General features: G+C 47.3%; 1 protein-coding gene across 1 annotated transcript; it reads left to right on the top strand.

Moving 5' to 3' along the window:
- Window positions 1-907: 907 nt before the first annotated feature.
- On the top strand, window positions 908-18,424 carry LOC133042454 (histone-lysine N-methyltransferase PRDM9-like). Its single transcript, XM_061123076.1, has 12 exons — window positions 908-983; window positions 1,390-1,506; window positions 1,814-1,921; window positions 6,088-6,137; window positions 7,887-8,043; window positions 8,872-8,973; window positions 9,187-9,458; window positions 10,029-10,096; window positions 11,166-11,359; window positions 13,805-14,025; window positions 17,230-17,413; window positions 18,402-18,424. The coding sequence occupies exons 1-12, from the start codon at window positions 908-910 to the stop codon at window positions 18,422-18,424; spliced, it is 1,572 nt and encodes a 523-aa protein (XP_060979059.1).
- Window positions 18,425-18,924: the final 500 nt, after the last annotated feature.

The following is an 18,924-nucleotide window of genomic DNA, read 5'->3' as shown; positions in this document are numbered from 1 at the left end:
TGGGAGGTCCGAAATCCTGTCAACTTTGAGTAACCTGAGTCTCGATCGGAAGGGGACTTGCCTCTCGTCAGCTTCAGGGATTACAAGTCCCTTCACCCACAGAAACACCAAACCCCTTAGTGCTGCGACTCTCAAATACCTAGATTAACCCCAGTTCCCCTCAGCCTGAGGCACCCTAAAAATAGCACCCACAGAGAGACCAAATTTCCTCAACCTCGGAGACCCTGAATCCCTCCGCCTGCGAGCTCTTAAAACTCTTCCTCCTCAAGACGCTAAGTGTCCTGCCTGTCCGAGACCTAAAGTCCCTTAATAAGAAACCACCGATTTCCTCAGCCTCACAGTTTCCAAGCTTTCTCACCCTGAGCATTCTACATCAGCCAAAAGATCCCCAGTCCCGTCGGTCTGAGGACCCCAGTTACTTCAGCCTGTGGGACCCAGATCTCCTCAAGCCGAGCGACTTCTCCCTTAGACGTAGAACTTACGTTATGCCCAGATTTTTCTGAGTGTTCAGGAGGAGATCGTCAAAACCCTTCTTGGAGAAACATTCCCTCTGCTGCACTGGAACAGAGCCCTGATTTCAGCCTGACCCCAGTCCAGCAGTTAGGGGTTTCCGGGTCTCCTCAAGAATCCGTCCGTCACTCACAGACACATCCCTCCCAGTGCCTTCCCTCAGAGGGGCTGAATTGTAGGGGAACCAAAGAAACCAAATCTAGTTCACATTAGGCTGATCTGTCATATCTAGTCAGGATCCATCCATCGCACCAATACCCTCACCCTGACTTTCCCCTCACCTTCCTGCCCTGGACACTCCACCCAAGGAAGACAGACCAGGCTCTGGACACTGGTCTGGGCTATCTCAGCACCTTCTTCTTCCACAGGCACCTTGGCCTTGAGCACTCCAATGGCCATGAGGCCGAACAGGTCTCCAGAGGAGAGCACTGAGGGAGATGCCGGGAGAACAGAGTGGAAGCCCAAGGTGAGAGGTGGAGGCAGCAAAGCTGGGCTCTAAGCCAGCTCTACAGGAAGGACATGGCGCTGGTCCCTGAAGCACCACAGACTGCTTGCCTGGCCAGCTGAGTGAACTTCCCTGTGACCGTACACAGGATGGGAATGCCTGGTCCTGTCTGAGATGGTGGGGTGGAGTGGGGCAAAACAGGACAGTAGCTTCGTCAACTGCTCTGTGTCCAGGGAGAGTTAGGAAAATGCTCAGCGTTTGTTCAGGTAAGCAGGACACAGTCGGGAAGCAATGTCTTCATCCCTGTCTCACAGAGACCATCCTGCAGCTACAGGCTACTCCCTGCACAAAAGGTGGAGGAGAAGGCCCAGCTCTAAGGTCTGACTTAGATTAGTAAATCACTGATGAAATCTATTATTTTCCTTAGGCCAAAGATGCTTTCAAAGACATCTCCGTATACTTCTCCAAGGAACAATGGGAGGAGATGGGAGAATGGGAAAAAATCCGATATAGGAATATGAAAAGAAACTACGAAGCGCTGATTGCTATAGGTAACAGGAAGTGCTGGGTGCCTGTGAGCCTGGGAAACATGAAACAGGTCTTCACCCTCAGTGTTCACTTGGCCAGCTCTTAGGTAGCTTCATCTGCTCACAGTTCCCTTTTGTGTGGAGACTAACCTGGAGGAAACGTTTACCAGTTCTGCACCAAAGGGAGGTTGACCCTGCAGTGCAGAGCTCACCTCTTGCCTTGTTCTAGATTCCCCCAGTCCATCCCACTGATTCCCTGACTTTGTGACACTTCCCATTGCTTCTATGCTTTGTTTCTCCTTCTTAGAACAAATGTTTTGCTTCTTTCCAGGTTTCAGAGCCACTCGACCGGATTTCATGCATCACCGCAGGCAGGTCATCAAGCCCCAGGTAGATGACACTGAGGATTCTGATGAAGAATGGACACCAAGGCAGCAAGGTGAGAGGCCAGGAGGATTTGGAGGTGTCTTCGTGAAACCAGCCTGGGCTTAGGTCTCAACTACATCTCAGCCAGTAGTAGGGAAAACATAATTTTCAGCATTCCGAAGTGGTTGTGGCTGAATATTGACATTAGCCTGAATGAAGATGAATGTACAGGTTTTCCAGTGTAATTCTCAAAAGTTTTATGGTTAAAATTTATCATTCTTTTTACAAAGAATTATTTTTGCTAAACATTCTTAGTGAAAGGCAGTTAAAGAAACCTTAGAAATAAATTCACCATACAGATTTAATACTAATCTCATTGGTTATTGGATTAAATCTCTTCGAAGAAGAAATGATTAACATATTATGTCAAGATATATTATTTATGTATGTATATAAAACAAAACCTGTGATCTTCTTACCCTAAGGTTAAAGTAATTCTATATTTTGATTCTGGGAAAGGGTTTGAGAGAACTATTTATTCTCCATGATCTTTCCCACATTTCACTGACCAGAGATGGCATCAGGTAAATAAAATGAAGTACACTTATTATAAAATAGAGGTGAGCAGCTCACTTCCTCTTCTGCTGCTCAAAGAGTTTAGAAGAGTTAATCTGCCTAGACTGGAGGAAACAATTTAGATAGTTCTATGATTCTCCATCTATGGATTTCTGTTCTCCCAGATTTTTAAAAATTATTTATTTAGTCTTGGCTGCACTGGGTCTTTGCTGCTGTCCATGGGCTTTCTCTGGTTGCGGTGAGTGTCTTCTTTTTGCAGATCACGTGCAGGCTCTGTAGCTTGTGACACACAGGCTTAGCTGCCCCACAGAAAGTGGAATCTTCCTGGACCAGCCATCAAACCTGTGTCCTCTGCATTGGCAGGCAGATTCTCATCCACTGTGCACCAGGGGAGTCCCTCTGTTCCCTGAGGTTATTAAAACTAGTGAAAGGGACATAAAAAGCAAACATTAGGTTCTCTGGAAAGGCTCTGACATAAGGAGAGGTTCTTCATAGGGAATACATACGCCTCGGTTCACCATACGCCTGCACGTCTTTATTTACCTTTTTAACAATTTCTGAGTGTATGGCACACTGTTGCTAACTATGTGCACGTTAGTGTTAGTGGCCATAGTGCTAATCGCTCAGTCATGTCTGACTCTGCCTACCCATAGACTGTAGCCCACCAGGCTCCTCTGTCCATGGGATTCTCTAGGCAAGAATCCTGGAGTGGGTTGCCATCTCCTGCTCCAGGTGATCTTCCCAACCCAGGAACTGGGCCTGGATCTGTTGCATCTCCTGCATTGCAGGTGGATTTTTTACCGGTGAGCCACCGGGGATATATATACACATTGATGTACCACAAATCTGTAGAAATGTTACTCTTGCGTGACTGAAGCCCTAACCCACTGAGTAACAATTCTCCAATCCTTCCTCCTCACAGTCCTTGGCAACCACGTTTTTATTTTCTGTTTCCATGGATTTGATTAATTTAGATGCCTCATAGAAGTGGAATCGGGCAATATTTCTCTTTTTTGATTGGTTCATTTCACTTAGTAAAATATCATCAAGGCCCATCCATGATGTAGCATATGACAGAATTCTTTTTTAAGCCTTCAAAGCATTCTGTTGTGTGCATGTGGATATAAGAGCTACAATATATATCTTATATATAATCTTTATCTTTGATCCACCAATGAACATTTAGGTTGCTTACACATCTTGCCCATTGGGAATAATGCGGCAATGACCATACATGTGCCCACTATTTATTCAATAACTTGCTTTCAATTTTTTATGGAAATACACTTTTGAGTGGGATTGCTAGATCATACAGCAGTTCTAACTTTCTGTGGAAACTCCATACTGTTTTCTAGAAAGCTTGCAACATTTTACATTGCCAACAATAGTGTATAAGTGTTCCAATTTCTCCATATCCTTAACAAGCTTGCTATTGTCTTCTTATACATATTGCCCATCACAGAAGGTTTCAATTTGTATTTCCCTATTGATTAGTAATATTGAGCATCTTTTCATATGTTTGTTGGTCATTTGTGTATTTTCTCTGGAGAAATGTCTATTCAATTCCTTCTCTCACTGTTAGTCAGCTCAGACTGCCATAACAAAGCAGACTGCATTCCTTAAACCACAGAAATTTGTTTTCTTACAATGCTGGAGTGTGGAAATTTGATATCAAGGTGCCATCATGGTCAATCAGGGTCTCTTCCTGGCTTATAGGTAGCCTTCATAATGGTGTATGCTTAGTAACCCCTTCTCAGATGCATATTTTACAAATATTTTCTACCATCCTGTAGGTGGCCTTTTCAACTCTGTTCAGTGTCCTTTGCTGCACAGAGGTTTTAAGATTAATCTCATTTGTTTATTTTTACTTTGTTACTAATACTTGTGCACTTGGCACCATATCTAAGAAATCATTGCTATTTCAGTGTCGTGAAGCTTCAACCTTATTTTCTTCTAAGAGTCTTATCAAGTCTTGCATTTAGGTCTTTAATCCATTCTGAATTGATTTTTCTTCAAGATGTAAGATGTTCATTATTTTGCATATGGTTATTTTGTTTCCCCAGCACCATTCATTACAGGGATTAAACTTTCCCCATTATTCTGACACCCTAGATGAAGATCATTAGACCATGTATCCAAGAGTTTATTTCTGGCTGTCTATACTGTTCCATTGATTGACATATCTGTCTTTATGCCAGCCAGCTTCCTCAGTGGCTCAGCAGGTGCAGAATCTGCCTTCGGTGCAGGGGACACCGGAGATGCGGGTTCAATCCATGGTTTAAGACGACCCCCTGGAGAAGGAAATTGCAACACTGTCCAGTATTCTTGCCTGAGATATCCCTTGGACAGAGGAGCCTGGTGGGCTACAGTCCAAAAGGTCACAAAAAGTCAAGAAGTTTGAGCGACTAAGCATACATTTTTTGCTAAATCTACACTCTTTTGGTTCCTGTACCTTTGTAGTATGTTCGGAAATAAGAGGCTTCCAGCTTTGCTGTTCTTTCTAAGATTGCTTTGCCTATTTGGGGTGTTCCGAGATTCCGTGTTAACTGTTGGATGGGTTTTCTATATCTGAAAAAAATTCCATTGGGATTTTAATAGGAATTGCATTGAATCTTTAAATTGCTTTGGGTAGTATGAACAGCTTAATAATATTAAGCCTCTAAATCCATAAACATGAGACATCTATCTATTTATTTACATCAGATTCCTTTCAGCAGTATTTTGTAGTTTTCAACATATAAGTCTCTCATCTCCTTAAGTTTACTCCTAATTACTTCATTCTTTTCAATGCTATTATAAATAAGATTATTTGTCCAGTGGCTCAGACTCCACACTCCCAGTGCAGAGAACTTGGGTTCAGTCCCTAGTCAGGGAACTAGATCCCACATGCCGCAACAAAGACCTGGCACAAACAAATAAATAAAAATAAATATATTGTTTTTTAATTTAGCTGTTCAGTATAGCTTTAAAGAAATAAAAAATAAATAGGATTGTTTTCTTATTTTCCTTTGTGGAATGGTCATTCTTCATGCATGGAAAGATATTTGAATGTTGATTTTGTACTGTGCAACTTTCTGTGCAGTATTTTTGTGTTTGTGGATTTAAAGATATTTCTGCACATAAAACCATGCCCCTGTGAACAGACATAATTTTACTTCTTTCTTTCCAAATGGAAGCCTTTTGTTTCCATTTCTAACCTAAAGCCCTGGCTAGGAGTTCTAATATTATGGTGAACAGAATTGTAGATATCAGACATCCTTGCCTTTTTTCCTTGATCGTAGAAGTTTTCAGCTTTTCACTGATTACTAGGATGTTAGAGGTAGACTTTCAATATATGACCTTTATTATATTGCAGTCACTTCCTCGTATTTCTACATTGATGAGTACTTTTGTCATGAAAGGCTACTAAACTTATTAGATACTTTATGAACATCAGATGAGGCACAGAGGAAGTTTCATTTTTTTTTTTTTCTAATTTTAAGAAAATTATGTAATGCTCCCAGTGGAAGCATAGAAGTTGATGATACAGAAATCATCTTCCATTCCTCCTTTGGTAATCATTGTCTTTGTCACTCTCTGGCTTAGATTTATGTCTCCATAGTTAGAATACCCAGAGTTTGGAAATATTTACCAACCAAAACACTGATTCTCACCATTTTTTAGGTAAACCTTCTTCGATAGCCTTCAGAGTGGAGCACAGTAAACATCAGAAGGTGAGTATTTCCCAAATCCTGTTGCCAAAATGTCCTCCTCATGGATCCAGTCACAGGTGAGAATAGAAGAAAACACAGAGATCCTGGAGACGGCTGCCTTCCTGCCCTGGATCTTTAGCACACTGTCTGACATCATCACCATCTTTACAGTTAGTAAGAACAACAGCAGTAGTAGGCGATTCTGTTGTTACACTATTTTCATAATATTTCAGACTTTAAGCATTTTATGTGAATAAACTTACTTAAACCTTAAATCAATCCTACAGTACCTATAAGTAGGTATATAGCTATCACCATTATAGATCCCAAAAATGAGGTAAAAAACCTTTGATTATATGCCTGAGATCACAGTATCACTGGTAGTGCAATCTAAACCAAGTCACGTTCTCTAAACTCTTTACAAACTGATTAAAGCTTCCATGGTTCTATGAAGTTTATTCATACCTCTTTATATCATTCATCTGAGAGATGTTTTCAACCTCAGTTCTTTTGTGCTGTGCTAGGGAGGGATATGCTAAGACATCTGACTAAGGGAAGCTTAAGGACATGCTGGGCAGTTTGTAGAGTGGACAGTCCAAGATGAAGAAGGAGACAGGACCCCTACCTCAGAGCCTCCCACTCCAATAAGAGGAAGCAAGTCGCTACCCTGAGAAGCCTCAGGTTTATTACTGAAAAGCAACAAATAAGAAAATAACAGAAGGACGTCACATAGATGACCCACTTTTGAGTGGAAACTCATCATCTGGGCATCATTTCAAATGCTCCTTCTTGCAGGAGGAGTAACAACTCCTCCTCTGAGCTCTAACAGGCGACTCTCCTGTTTGGAATCATGTGTTTAGCCTGCCCCTGTGTTGTGAGCTTTGGGAGCCTAGCCCACACCCATTCATTCTCAGAAGTCCAGGCCCAGCTCAAAGCCCCTGAGGGCCCCCTGAATGTTTTGTAAATGAGTGACTCCACATTTAAGCATTCACCTAGGAGTAGAAAGGTCAAAGAATGCTGAAGATAGTATCTGTGAGCTAGACTTCAAATATAGATGCAGTTTAGGGAATAAATTGATACCAGGGATGTACGCAAATGTTCTTACTGTATTAAATAGCTCACACAACAATTTGTTGAAGGTTATTAAATTTCATGTCCACTATAATATTAAGAATTAGCCTGTATACCAATGAATGGATCAGGAAAATGAGGAGAACCAGCTAGTCATACAGCCTTGTTCAAGGAGAACTGATGAGACCAGCTACTTTAATTCCAAACATTGTCTATAGGACATGGCAACCTGCAACTCTCATCTCATTTTCTATATTGTCTAAATGTGTTTCTGCCGATCGTCTTTTCTCTTCTTAATCTCACTGCTTTGTCACCTTATTTTCCAGATGTGTTTTGTCCCCTCTGTAATTTTCCATACTTCCTTGTCCATCAAAGGGCCACTAATTAATACAACCCCCCTGGAGCTCTCTACGAGCACTTACCCTCTTCTTTCTCTGACCTCCAGCTATTCTCCCTGCCTTGCTCTCATTTTTATGCAGAAAGTTGAAGGGGAAGAACCTTAAGATATGAATTCTAGTTTTGATTCACTATCCACCTAGGTCCTTTTGTTACATTCCAGTGTTCAGGCCCCCACCCCCGCCCCCAAATCAGGTATTTCCAAGAATTGTCAAAGTATTAACTAAAGTCATGCATGTCAAAACACTTCATAAAGTCCTAAAGAACTAAAGAAATACCTGTTGTCTTTTACTCACATGGAAGAGAATGTCCAGGGCACCATTAAGTAAGGAATCTAGTTTGAAGGAATTGCCGGGAGCAGCAAAATTGCTGAAAACAAGTGGCTCCAAGCAGGCTCAGAAACCAGTGCCCCATCACAGAAAAGCAAGGACCCCTGGACAGCACCCCAGACAAAAAGGCGGTAAGAGGAATTTGGGGAGTTCCTCTAATTACTTCCTCTAATCCCTGTAGAAAAGCTAATAAGTGTGACCTAGGTGTGTGACATGGACTTTGGGTAGGCGGGGGTTTAAGCTGGATGGATCTGGGTCATGATGTTAGCACTGGGGCCTTGGGAAAATCTTATACATTTTCTGAGTTGCTGATTGCTATGTGTAAAGTCAAGATAAGGATACATAACTCCTATAGTGCTTGAAATCCTTACATTAAATGCAAAAGTCTGACACCTACAAGTAGTTCGATAAACCCAGCTGTGATGATGGGAACCGAGCTTTGTTACTGTTTATGCCCAGACCTCTGCTCAATGCCTTACGTGTCATGTGCCCTTAACATATGTTTTCTAAGTAGATGTGTCGGTGAACTATTTCCTAAGTAGGAAGGTTTGGAAGTTAAACCTACTAATGGGAAGTGCAGGACACTATCACTGAACTGGGCATCTGTGGTCAGTGGAGCCTCAGTCTCCTGAACCTGTAGTTAAAGGGACAAGAAGCAAAGTATAGAGAATGGGCTATCTGGTGGTGAAGTGATTAAGACTCCATGCTTCCACTGCAGGAAGTGTGGGTTCCATTCCTAGTCAGGGAACTAAGATCCCACAAGCCATGCAGCGTGGAGAAGAAATAAATAATGTATCATTAAAAAATAAAATTACAAAAGTAAAAGTTTGAAAAATACATGTAAGAAAGTTTTAACAAAGTGTATAGTTGGACAGGTAGGAGATCTCACACTTTCCAATAAAACAGGGACTAATCCCCAGACCCCACCGGCCTTGCTTAGCTTCTGTTCTCCATCTTAGAACTCAGAAGAAAAGAGACTGGAGTGAAGAGGTACAATTTACGAGAAAGAAAGGGCCACATATACCAAGAGTTCAGCGAGCCCCAGGATGACGACTACCTCTGTGAGTGACCCCGGTGGCCCACTCACGGAGAAGGGGCTACAGGGCCTTGGTCCACTAACCTCACCTCACCATTTGGTCCCCCGTCCATCCCCTTCCTCTATGACTTGGGGTGCAGGGTCGAGGCCAAATGCCATGAGTGCCCCAGTTCTTTCTGAAGGGCGTTACGACCAGCAACATCACTATACCTCCTCTCATCCCTGTTCTCACCTCCAGATTGTGAGGACTGTCAGAACTTCTTCATCGACAGCTGTGCTGCCCATGGGCCCCCAACTTTTGTAAAGGACTGTGCAGTGGAAAAGGGGCATGCCAACCGCTCAGCCCTCACTCTGCCCCCTGGGTTCAGCATCAGACTGTCGGGCATCCCTGACGCTGGGCTTGGAGTGTGGAACGAGGTGTCCGATCTGCCGCTGGGCCTGCACTTTGGCCCCTATGAGGGCAAGATCACAGACGACGAAGAGGCCGCCAACAGTGGATATGCCTGGCTGGTGAGAAGCACCCGTTTCCCTGTCCTCTGGCCTCTAACCGCTTGTGTGTGGTGGGGGGTACTTCATGTCTACATGCGAGGACGCAGATGGTGATAACACGGTCGGCAATGACATAGTCAGCCCTGTGTACTGTGTGCCCTGGGCGTGAACACAGGACTTCCATCTAAAGGTCAGAGGAGAGGTGGGACCACAGTGTACAGACACTCAGGACCTCTATAAAGGTCAGAGGAGAGGTGGGACCACAGTGTACAGACACTAAGGACCTCTATCTAAAGGTCAGAGGAGAGGTGGGACCACAGTGTACAGAGACACAGAAGTGACTCCTCCTTTGTGTAGCCCTTGCCTTCAGTGAACCAAGACACTCAGACTTGGAATGATGAGTAAGGGGTTTACCGTGGGGTCCAACTGGCAGGTGAATCCGTGCAGGCTGAAAAGCACCAATGACTACAGAGGGAAATAGCTCTTCTATTGCTTCCTACCAAAAAAAGAAAAAGAAAAGAAAGAAGAAAGCTTGTAAAAAATAAAAAATAAATAAAGAGGAAAGCTTGTAACTCTTTCTCTGACACCCAGATCACCAAAGGGAGGAACTGCTATGAGTATGTGGATGGAAAGGACACGTCTTGGGCCAACTGGATGAGGTGAGTGCAGTGAGTCTGCAGTGTGTAGACATTGAGACTCCCTCCATCCCACGCCCCTTTCGTTCTCAACCTGGCTCCCTCAACAGCTTTCACATCTTCTTTCCTCTTTTCCCTCCATATCATGCCCTTTCATTTCAAAAGACACTAGAAAGAAGGAAATAAAAATATGGCATGTGCCGTCACGATACGAGTGTATATGCTGAACAAAACTGGTGGACTTCAAAACAACTTGAGGAGTCTAGATTCACCAGGGACACTTTAACTCACTTAATGGACACTTACCACGCACTTTATGTTTCAGTTTAGACAGTGAACTTCGTTACGAAGCAGATCACACAACCCATGTCCTTTTGGAGAACATACTGCAAACAGACATTAGCCAATTGATTTTAGGAACAGTAACCTTATTTTTTCTATCTTTGAGTAACTACACAGCGCCAGGATAAACTAACACAGGAGACCTTGACTCTATGTGGGGAACAACCTCCTCAGGCTTGGTTGCAGTGAGAAGTGGGCCCTGAGGCCTCACAAGGAATGGGGGGGCAGGATGGCTCTGAGTGGGGCCATTCTCTGAGGTCCTCTCCTATCATCAGGGCAGGCAAACAGTGAACACACTATTACTGTTCCGTGTCTCAAGCTATATCAGAGCTCTCTCCAAGTTTCCATGGGAGGGGGTGGGCAAGCGAATAAGACCCTGGATGCACGTGGGGAGATGGGAGAAACCCTCGGGAGAGAAGGCAGGCTGGGGTGAGTGCTGAGGGCTGCGTGTTAGCCAAGGAGCACCAAGTCCTGTGGATGAAAGAGAACTTAATTCAGAGTTTAAAGGAGCTGGAGGTCACCAGCCTCACGGACAGTCCAGGTGGAGATGAGTCTTGACTGGGCTCCGGAAAATGGCTACTTAGGTAAGGAGAGAAAAGCATGGGAATTCACATGGCCTTGTCGAAGGTGTGAACAGAAGGTGCACATGAGGGGCGGCCTCAGAGGCAGAAGGCAAGGAGCTGGGCATGGTCGGAGAGTGGAGGGCACTCATCACCTGAGGTTTCTTTCCCTTTCCCGGCCTCGCCCCCAGGTATGTGAACTGTGCCCGGGACGACGAGGAGCAGAACCTGGTGGCCTTCCAGTATCACGGGCAGATCTTCTACCGAACCTGCCAGGTGGTCAGGCCGGGCTGTGAGCTGCTGGTCTGGTACGGGGATGAGTATGGTCAGGACCTTGGCATCAAGCGGAACAGCAGGGGGAAGAGTGAGCCCGCGACCGGGAGAGGTGAGTGTCAGCCCTCTTCCAGCACCCCACCCCATCCTGGGAGCCTCCGTGGTCCGATTTCGAAGCAGAGGACAATCCAGTCCAAAGTCAGTAGAGTTGCAATTAAAATGCCTCAGAATTTTATTCTTGTCATATGATTGTAAGGAAAATTTTTTTATGGTAAAAATGCTAGTTCTAATTTTTCATATTTCGTGCAAAAAAATATGTAACATCACCTTCTGCTTAAAGGCTTAGAAGCAAAAAGCAAGTTTTCTAGCACCTACCAGCTCTCTGCCCTTTACCTCTTTCTTCCTTATTCCCTCCCATTTCTTTTCTTTCTTTTTTTTTTTTTTCACTAAAAGATAGACATTTTATTTTAAACTATTTATAGGACAAAGATATTTGAAGAGTCACACTAGGAAATTAATGAATGATATCTGCCAATTTAAAGAAACTAAATGGAATTCCTTAGTTATTAGTATTTTTTGCATTTATTTATTTATTTCATTTACTTTTATTAGTTGGAGGCTAATTAGTTTAAAATATTGTAGTGGTTTTTGTCATACATTGACATGAATTAACCATGGATTTACATGTATTCCCCATGCCGATCCCCCCTCCCACCTCACTCTCTACCCGTTCCCTCTGGGTCTTCCTAGTGCACCATGCCCGAGCACTTGTCTCATGCATCCAGCCTGGGCTGGTGATCTCTTTCACCCTAGATAATATACATGTTTCGATGCTGTTCTCTTGAAACATCCCACCCTCGCCTTCTCCCACAGAGTCCAAAACTCTGTTCTGTATATCTGTGTCTCTTTTTCTGTTTTGCATATAGGGTTATCATTACCATCTTTCTAAATTCCATATATATGTGTTAGTATGCTGTAATGGTCTTTATCTTTCTGGCTTACATCACTCTGTATAATGGGCTCCAGTTTCATCCGTTTCATTAGAGCTGATTCAAATGAATTCTTTTTAATGGGTGAGTAACATTTCATGGTGGATATATACCACAGCTTCCTTATCCATTCGTCTGCTGATGGGCATCTAGGTTGCTTCCATGTCTTGGCTATTATAAACAGTGCTGCGATGAACATTGTGGTGCACACATGTGCAGTGATGTGCATTCAGTTACTGTTCCATTCTGTTGTCATGTGAGTTCATGCTCTGTGCCAGACAGCGCTCCACGCACCGAAACAGACAGAACCACTGCCCTGGGGCAGCAGGGGCTTCATACCAGACAGGGGCTGGTGCTCTGAGGGAAACCAGCGCAGGGAACGTGCCTCGGGTCAGCGCGAGCAGAGGGTGGGGTGTGGTGCAGGATGGTGGGGCAGGGTCTGTGCAGAGATAACACCCGTGGGGAAGGATTCCAGGCAGGGGAGCAGCCAGTGCCGCAGCCCCAGGGCCGGGAAGAGAGGCCATGCCAGGGGTCGCGGGAGGAAGCACAGAGGGAGAGGAAGGAGGCTGGATGGGACACGGAAGCCTCAGGGCCTGTGTTCACGTGCAGGGCCCAGGGGTCCTCCTGGGTGACACAGAACAACCGCAAGGCTTTCTGCTGCAAGCAGCATGTTCTCTGTGCTAAGATGATGCTTTGGTTCATTTTTGGGAAGAGACAGCAGCGGGGAGTCCCCTCAGAGGTCAGTTCATTGCCAGACATGAGGGGAGAGTGGGCTGGCCGAAGATGCTTGGGAGTGAAGGTGTGAAGAATCTTGCTGGAGATGTATTTTTAAATAGGGCTTCCTAGTGCATGTTAAATGGACTAAGCCTGAATGAAATAAATGAGGTATGGATACTGGTGAGGCTTGAGAAGGATATGCCTTTATTTTATGATTTATGGGAAACTGAGAGAGGAGCAAATTGTGAAACTGTTTGGGCAGCAGGGGCCAGAGACCTGTGGTCAGTGGGACCTGGGCCGCTCGGTCTCATCCAATCTCAAACCCACTTCCTGCAGAGATTGGCACAAAGGCTGCTCTTTGAACAAGGAGCCACAAAGTCAGAGTTACCCACACCTGCTGTAACCACCCCCTGTGCTGCCTCCCATATGCAGAGAGCTCCAGACCAGGCGCCCCTAACTTAATAGACCCTTTCCCCTCACAGGGATCCACTCAGGGGATTTCACCTAATTCATCAATTCTTATCCCTCAGTAGGGTAAATACCTGTGGCCACTGTGACATGACATTTCAGACACTTACTCGTAGGGAAAGTCCTAGCAGATCCATCTCTATCAGGAGAGACACTGCCTCTGATGCTGCTGGAAGGTCCCTATCTGGGTGATATGTAGAAAAGGCCCTTGACACCAACTTCCTGGATTTCTGTAGATGTAGAGAATAAGAGTGGAATGGAAAAGTGGACTGCAAAGACACTTGATGGGAGACAAATTGTGCACTGTCAACACTTAGATGATTAGTGGAGAGGGCCTGACCGAGCAAACCAGCTACCTGACCAAAACCTTCCTCTTTCAGCAGAACCAAAGCCCAAGATCCACCCATGTGCCTCCTGCTCTCTGGCCTTCTCCAGTCAGAAATTCCTCAGCCAACACATCCAACGCAGTCAGCCCTCTCAGACCCTCCTGAGACCATCTGAAAGAGACCTCCTCCAAACAGAGGATCCCTGCCCAGGCAATCAAAATCAGCGATATTCAGATCCACACAGCCCGAGCGACACACCTGAGGGTCAGGAGGCCAAGGTCAGGCCCCAACAATTGCTGAAAAGCATAAAGCTGAAGAGGATTTCAAGGGCCTCTTCCTACTCACCCGGAGGACAAATGGGGGCTTCTGGGGTGCATGAGAGAATGAAAGACAAGCCCAGCACAAGCCAGAAACTGAATCCAGAGGACACAGGCACATTGCTCACGGGGGCAGGGGTCTCAGGGATTATGAGAATCATGTACCGAGAGTGTGGGCAAGGCTCCAAGGACAGGTCAAGTCTCAGCACACACGAGAGGACACACACAGGGGAGAAGCCCTATGTTTGTGGGGAGTGTGGGCGAAGTTTCAGTCAGAAGTCAGCCCTCATCAGACACGAGAGGACACACACAGGGGAGAAGCCCTATTTTTGCGGGGAGTGTGGGCAAAGCTTCAGTCAGAAGACCCATCTCATCACACACCAGAGGACACACACAGGGGAGAAGCCCTATGTTTGCGGGGAGTGTGGGAGAAGCTTCAGTCGGAAGTCCCTCCTCATCACACACCAGAGGACACACACAGGGGAGAAGCCCTATGTTTGCAGGGAGTGTGGGCAAAGCTTCAGTCAGAAGTCCCATCTCATCTCACACCAGAGGACACACACAGGGGAGAAGCCCTATGTTTGTGGGGAGTGTGGGCAAAGCTTCAGTAAGAACTTCAACCTCATCAGACATCAGAGGAAACACACAGGGGAGTAGCCCTTTGATTGTAGGGAGTGTGAGTGAGTCATGACCAGAAAACCACACCTTAGCCACACGAGGATTACTGCAGCCACCCCATGCCTCAGCTCTAAGGGGGCCTCAGAGGAGGTCTGAGACCCGTTACTTTCCCCAGGAGTATCACGAGAGACTTCCCAAGTGGTCCAGTGGCCAAGACTCCAATGCAGAGACCCATGTTCAATACTGATTGGGGAACTAGCTCCCACATGCTGCAACTAAGACACAGCACAGCTGAATAAATAAATATATGATAAATATTGTAAAGAAAGAGTGTGATAAGCACAGAATTACTTCTTAAATAGACCTTCCACTTTAGTGACAGGAGAGGAGGTAGATAAACAGCAGAGGGTTTCTTAAGTGTTCTGGAGATGTTCATGCCAATTGCCTTCGTGGTTTTTTATGTCTCCTCTTCTAATAAATTTTGTCTCCAAACAAATCTGAAGCCCAGACTGTGTATTCATTCCCCCCTTATCACTGACAGTAGTGGAGTCCAGTCATAGCTGAACCCCTGGGAAGGCATAATTCTGGAACCAAGTCAGTTAGGTCACTGGACAGTCAGTTCCTGGGTCCAGGGAGAGGACTGCAGAGTGGAGTCAGACTCACCAGGGAAGGGAATTCCCTGGCCTCCTGGGAAGTGGGGCCTCTCCTCCTTATAGACACCGACTCTCCTTTGGCCTCTCCTGATGGCCCTCTGGTTCCCTCTGACTTCTGTAGCCGCAAAGGTGAAGGCCATGTGCACATGTGTGTGTTTGCAAGCGCCTGTCTCAGCATGGGCCATCTGGTCTCTGCCGCCCCCTCAGGGTCATCACAGCATCTGGACTCCAGATGCGACCACAGGGGTCCAGTTCTCAGCCCTGCCCCCAGCAGCTGTGTGAGCTGGGGCAAGATGCTCAACCTCTCTATGTCTCTATTCTCATCTGTGATACGGGGTGGGACCACCAGCATTTTGGTCTGATGCGTAAGCACAGGCGGAATCTGGCAGAGGCTGGCTGAGAATGCAAGACCCACCTTTGCTTTCCTTTGTGTTTTTTTATTCAATCGTTTTTTATTTTTTAATAGAAGGAAAATTGCTTTACAGAATTTGTTTCCTGCATGTCCTCCAGCCCCCACAACTTCCAGGTGTTCAGAGCTAGATGAGGAAGGGGCCGTTTAGGCACTGGGCTGCCCTGATGAGGGGGTGTGAGGTCAGGGGTGCTAAGGGAGACCGACCTCCCTTCACACCCCTGCCGTTCCTGCTGAGCTGGGCAACCCCAGGGCCCCTCCACAGACAGGCAGTGCCCACAGTCGTCCCCCTGCCGAGAACAGAGCCTGGAGCCGCGTTTGCAGGAAATCCCTGTCCGCCCCCATCCCACCCCCACACGGAGGGTCCTTGAAGCCTACACGGTGGCTTCTCTCTGCATGGGCCTCGTACCTGTGCCTGTGTGCTGTGGTCAACACTGGAAATTCTTAACCATGGAAAAGTTCATCCTTACACTTCCCTTTCATGAATGAAGTCTGATGGGCCTTGGGGTGCGCTGTGAGCAGGGCAGATGCACACACAGCACGGGCCCCGGGGTGACCAGGCTGCACGAGGGGACAAGGTAGACACAAAGGCCCCCATCCTGGGTGAGTGAGGGTGGGGACAGCACCAGGAAGCCACGATTGCTCAGACCAGGAACCGAGCTCCGACACAGAGTGGGGGCAACGGGGTTCTTAAGGTCGACAACACCCTCCCCTCTGTGAATGACCTCTGCCCTGGCCTGGTCCTTCCAGAAGGGGCTCAGGAGGCTGAATTCCGCCCGGCCAGCAGAAGACACCAAGGGGAGAGTGGGCCACGGGGCGGGGGGCGGAGGGTGCGAAGTCCAGGACTCGGGGCAACGGCCCTCAGTCCCCTCCATGTGCCAGGCTTGTGAAGAGTCTCTACATGAACCGTGTCAGTGATAACCACCCACTATTATTTTCCAGTATCAATGCTTTGTTAAAGGAACGTGTTTGTCCCTACAGGAAGGGAAGCCACGAAAACTCCCCATCTTCTGTGGCTTCAGGCCGGGGCCACGGGAGGGAGAGTTAGGGGTGGTGTAGGCAGAGGGGCTTCAACTGAAAAACGGTGGGATCCAGAAACCTGCAGGGGCTTCTCAGCTGCACCTCCCACCAGAGCTGGGCCTGGAATCCCCTGGAAGGCTGAGCAGGTCAAACCTTCTCCCTCCCCTCCACTCCCCTCCCCTCAAAAAGCTGACTCCGGGGGCCAGCCCACAACACCCCCAAATCCCCCATCACCCACAGCCCCACACGGGCCCTCCCTCACAGAAGTGGGATGACCTGGATGGTGGCACAGATGGTGTGTGACCCCAGAGCTGGGGGTCTCAGCTGACCTTGAGCAAGGGGGTTGATGCTTTACACAGCCTCCCAGCCCAGGGAGCTGCCAGCAGCCACAAGCCAGGATCTGAAGCGGAGCTGGGAGATGTGGAGTGGGGATGCGAGCTCTCTGAGGTCCCATCCTGTCCCCAGGACAGCGGCCAGGCCCCACCTGACACCGTGACTGCCCTCCACGGTCACACAGGACACCAGCAGTCACGGGACGGACAGCCAGCTGCCTCCGCCCCACGCTCCACCCTGACCACGGCGGCCCCGTGGCTGTACCAGCCCCGCCTGCACAAGGCTCTGCTTGGCTCCCAGGGCTCGGGGACCCTGGGTGAGTCGGTGAGGGCAGAGCTCCAGAGGCCAAGCCTGTCTTCAGCCACCAGACCTGCCCTGTTTACTGGACTCATGAGCCCAGCCAGTATCTGAAGCCAAGATGCCTTTGGGAGAATGACACCACAGACGCTGACCTCAGAGCTCAGACTCCTGAAAACTTACTAAACAGATTATTTATAGCCTTTTTTTTAAATGGGATGTTGGCAGGAAGCAGGGAGGGGAATGACTCCCTTGGTGGTGCTGTGGTTAAGAATCCACCTGCCAATGCAGGAGACACGGGTTCAGTCCCTGATCTGGGAAGACCCCACGTGCCGTGGAGCAACTAAGTCCGTTCACAACTACTGCAGCCCAAGAGCCTCGAGTCTCTGCTTCCCAACCAGAGCAGCCACCACAGGGAGAAGTTCAGCGCAGAAACGAGAGAGCAGCCTCCACGCCCGACAGCCAGAGAAAAGCCCACACAGCGGCGAAGACCCAGCAAGCAGAAAATAAATAAATAACCTTGCTTTAAGTGGGAGATCGCAGCATTCTCTGCTGATCCAGAGCCTAGGACTCTGAGCTCCCAACACAGGGGGCCATGTTCAATCCCTGGTCAGGGTACTAGATCCCACATGCTGCAACTGAAGGCCCTGCATGCCACAGCTAAGACCCAGCGCAGCCAATTAAATGAATACATAAAAGTAGGAGGCGGTTCATCTGTCACCATAGAAAACTGTGACATTTTAGGAAAAGGAAAAAAAAAATAAGATCTTATTTTGCAAGTGCTCATCGTTGATTGCAAAAATTTTCTCATAATATGCAGCTGTTAAAAAAAAAAAAAAGAAATTTTGAAAATACAGAAACTAAAACCCACCCATAAATGTGTGGGGAACATCAATTACTGCAGCATGCGGCCACCACACACGGGAACACACGTCCGTGTTTTTCCCCTACAAAGAAGCTTGCAGCCTCCACCCACCTTCCCACCGGCCTCTGCTCTGCTCACCAAGAAGACTGCACTTTGGCCTCGTGACCGGGGGGTTTCTGTTGAACTCAGAGAGGTGGAGGAGTAGGGCTGTGTGGTTGGGGGCACCGTCTGGCCTGCAGTGAGGAGAGAAGGGCGAGTGCTCTGCTTCTGGGTCCAGTAACTCCAGGGGCCTCGGGGAGCCGCCCGGGAAGAAGCCTCTCAAACACCTTCCCTGCAGTCTCCACAGTTACAGCTCATCCCACGTCTCAGGGTTCAGCTGTGGGTTAACATGTCCTCTCTTGTTGGACAGAAAAGTGTTTCCACAGAGAATCTGCCTGGATCTTGGCTTCGGTTGGTACAGATGTAAGAGGCAGTACATTCAGGGCTCAGGGGAGTTAGTTCTGAAGCTCTCTGGGTTTAGGGTTACAGCACCTCCTCACCTCCACCCCTTCCACGGTCATGGAGCCTTCTCTTCCAGAGGAAGGTGTTTGGCAACATCAGCCACAAAGACACATACTGAAGAGGAGCAAGGCCACGGCAGGCGGGGCTGGGTGTTCCTGGGGGAG

This window comes from Dama dama, chromosome 1 (assembly GCF_033118175.1).
Source record: "Dama dama isolate Ldn47 chromosome 1, ASM3311817v1, whole genome shotgun sequence".
Taxonomy (NCBI): Eukaryota; Metazoa; Chordata; class Mammalia; order Artiodactyla; family Cervidae; genus Dama; species Dama dama.
This window is presented reverse-complemented; position numbering and strand designations above follow the sequence as displayed.

What these genes read in the sequence shown, in the direction of transcription:
- LOC133042454 (XM_061123076.1), top strand. Translation starts at nt 908, where the DNA reads ATGAGGCCGAACAGGTCTCCAGAGGAGAGCACTGAGGGAGATGCCGGG. An exon ending in CTGAGGGTCAGGAGGCCAAG is followed by an intron (nt 14,026 to 17,229) that starts GTCAGGCCCCAA and finishes TCCTGTCCCCAG; the next exon opens with GACAGCGGCCAGGCCCCACC. An exon ending in CCAGGGCTCGGGGACCCTGG is followed by an intron (nt 17,414 to 18,401) that starts GTGAGTCGGTGA and finishes CTGCTCACCAAG; the next exon opens with AAGACTGCACTTTGGCCTCG.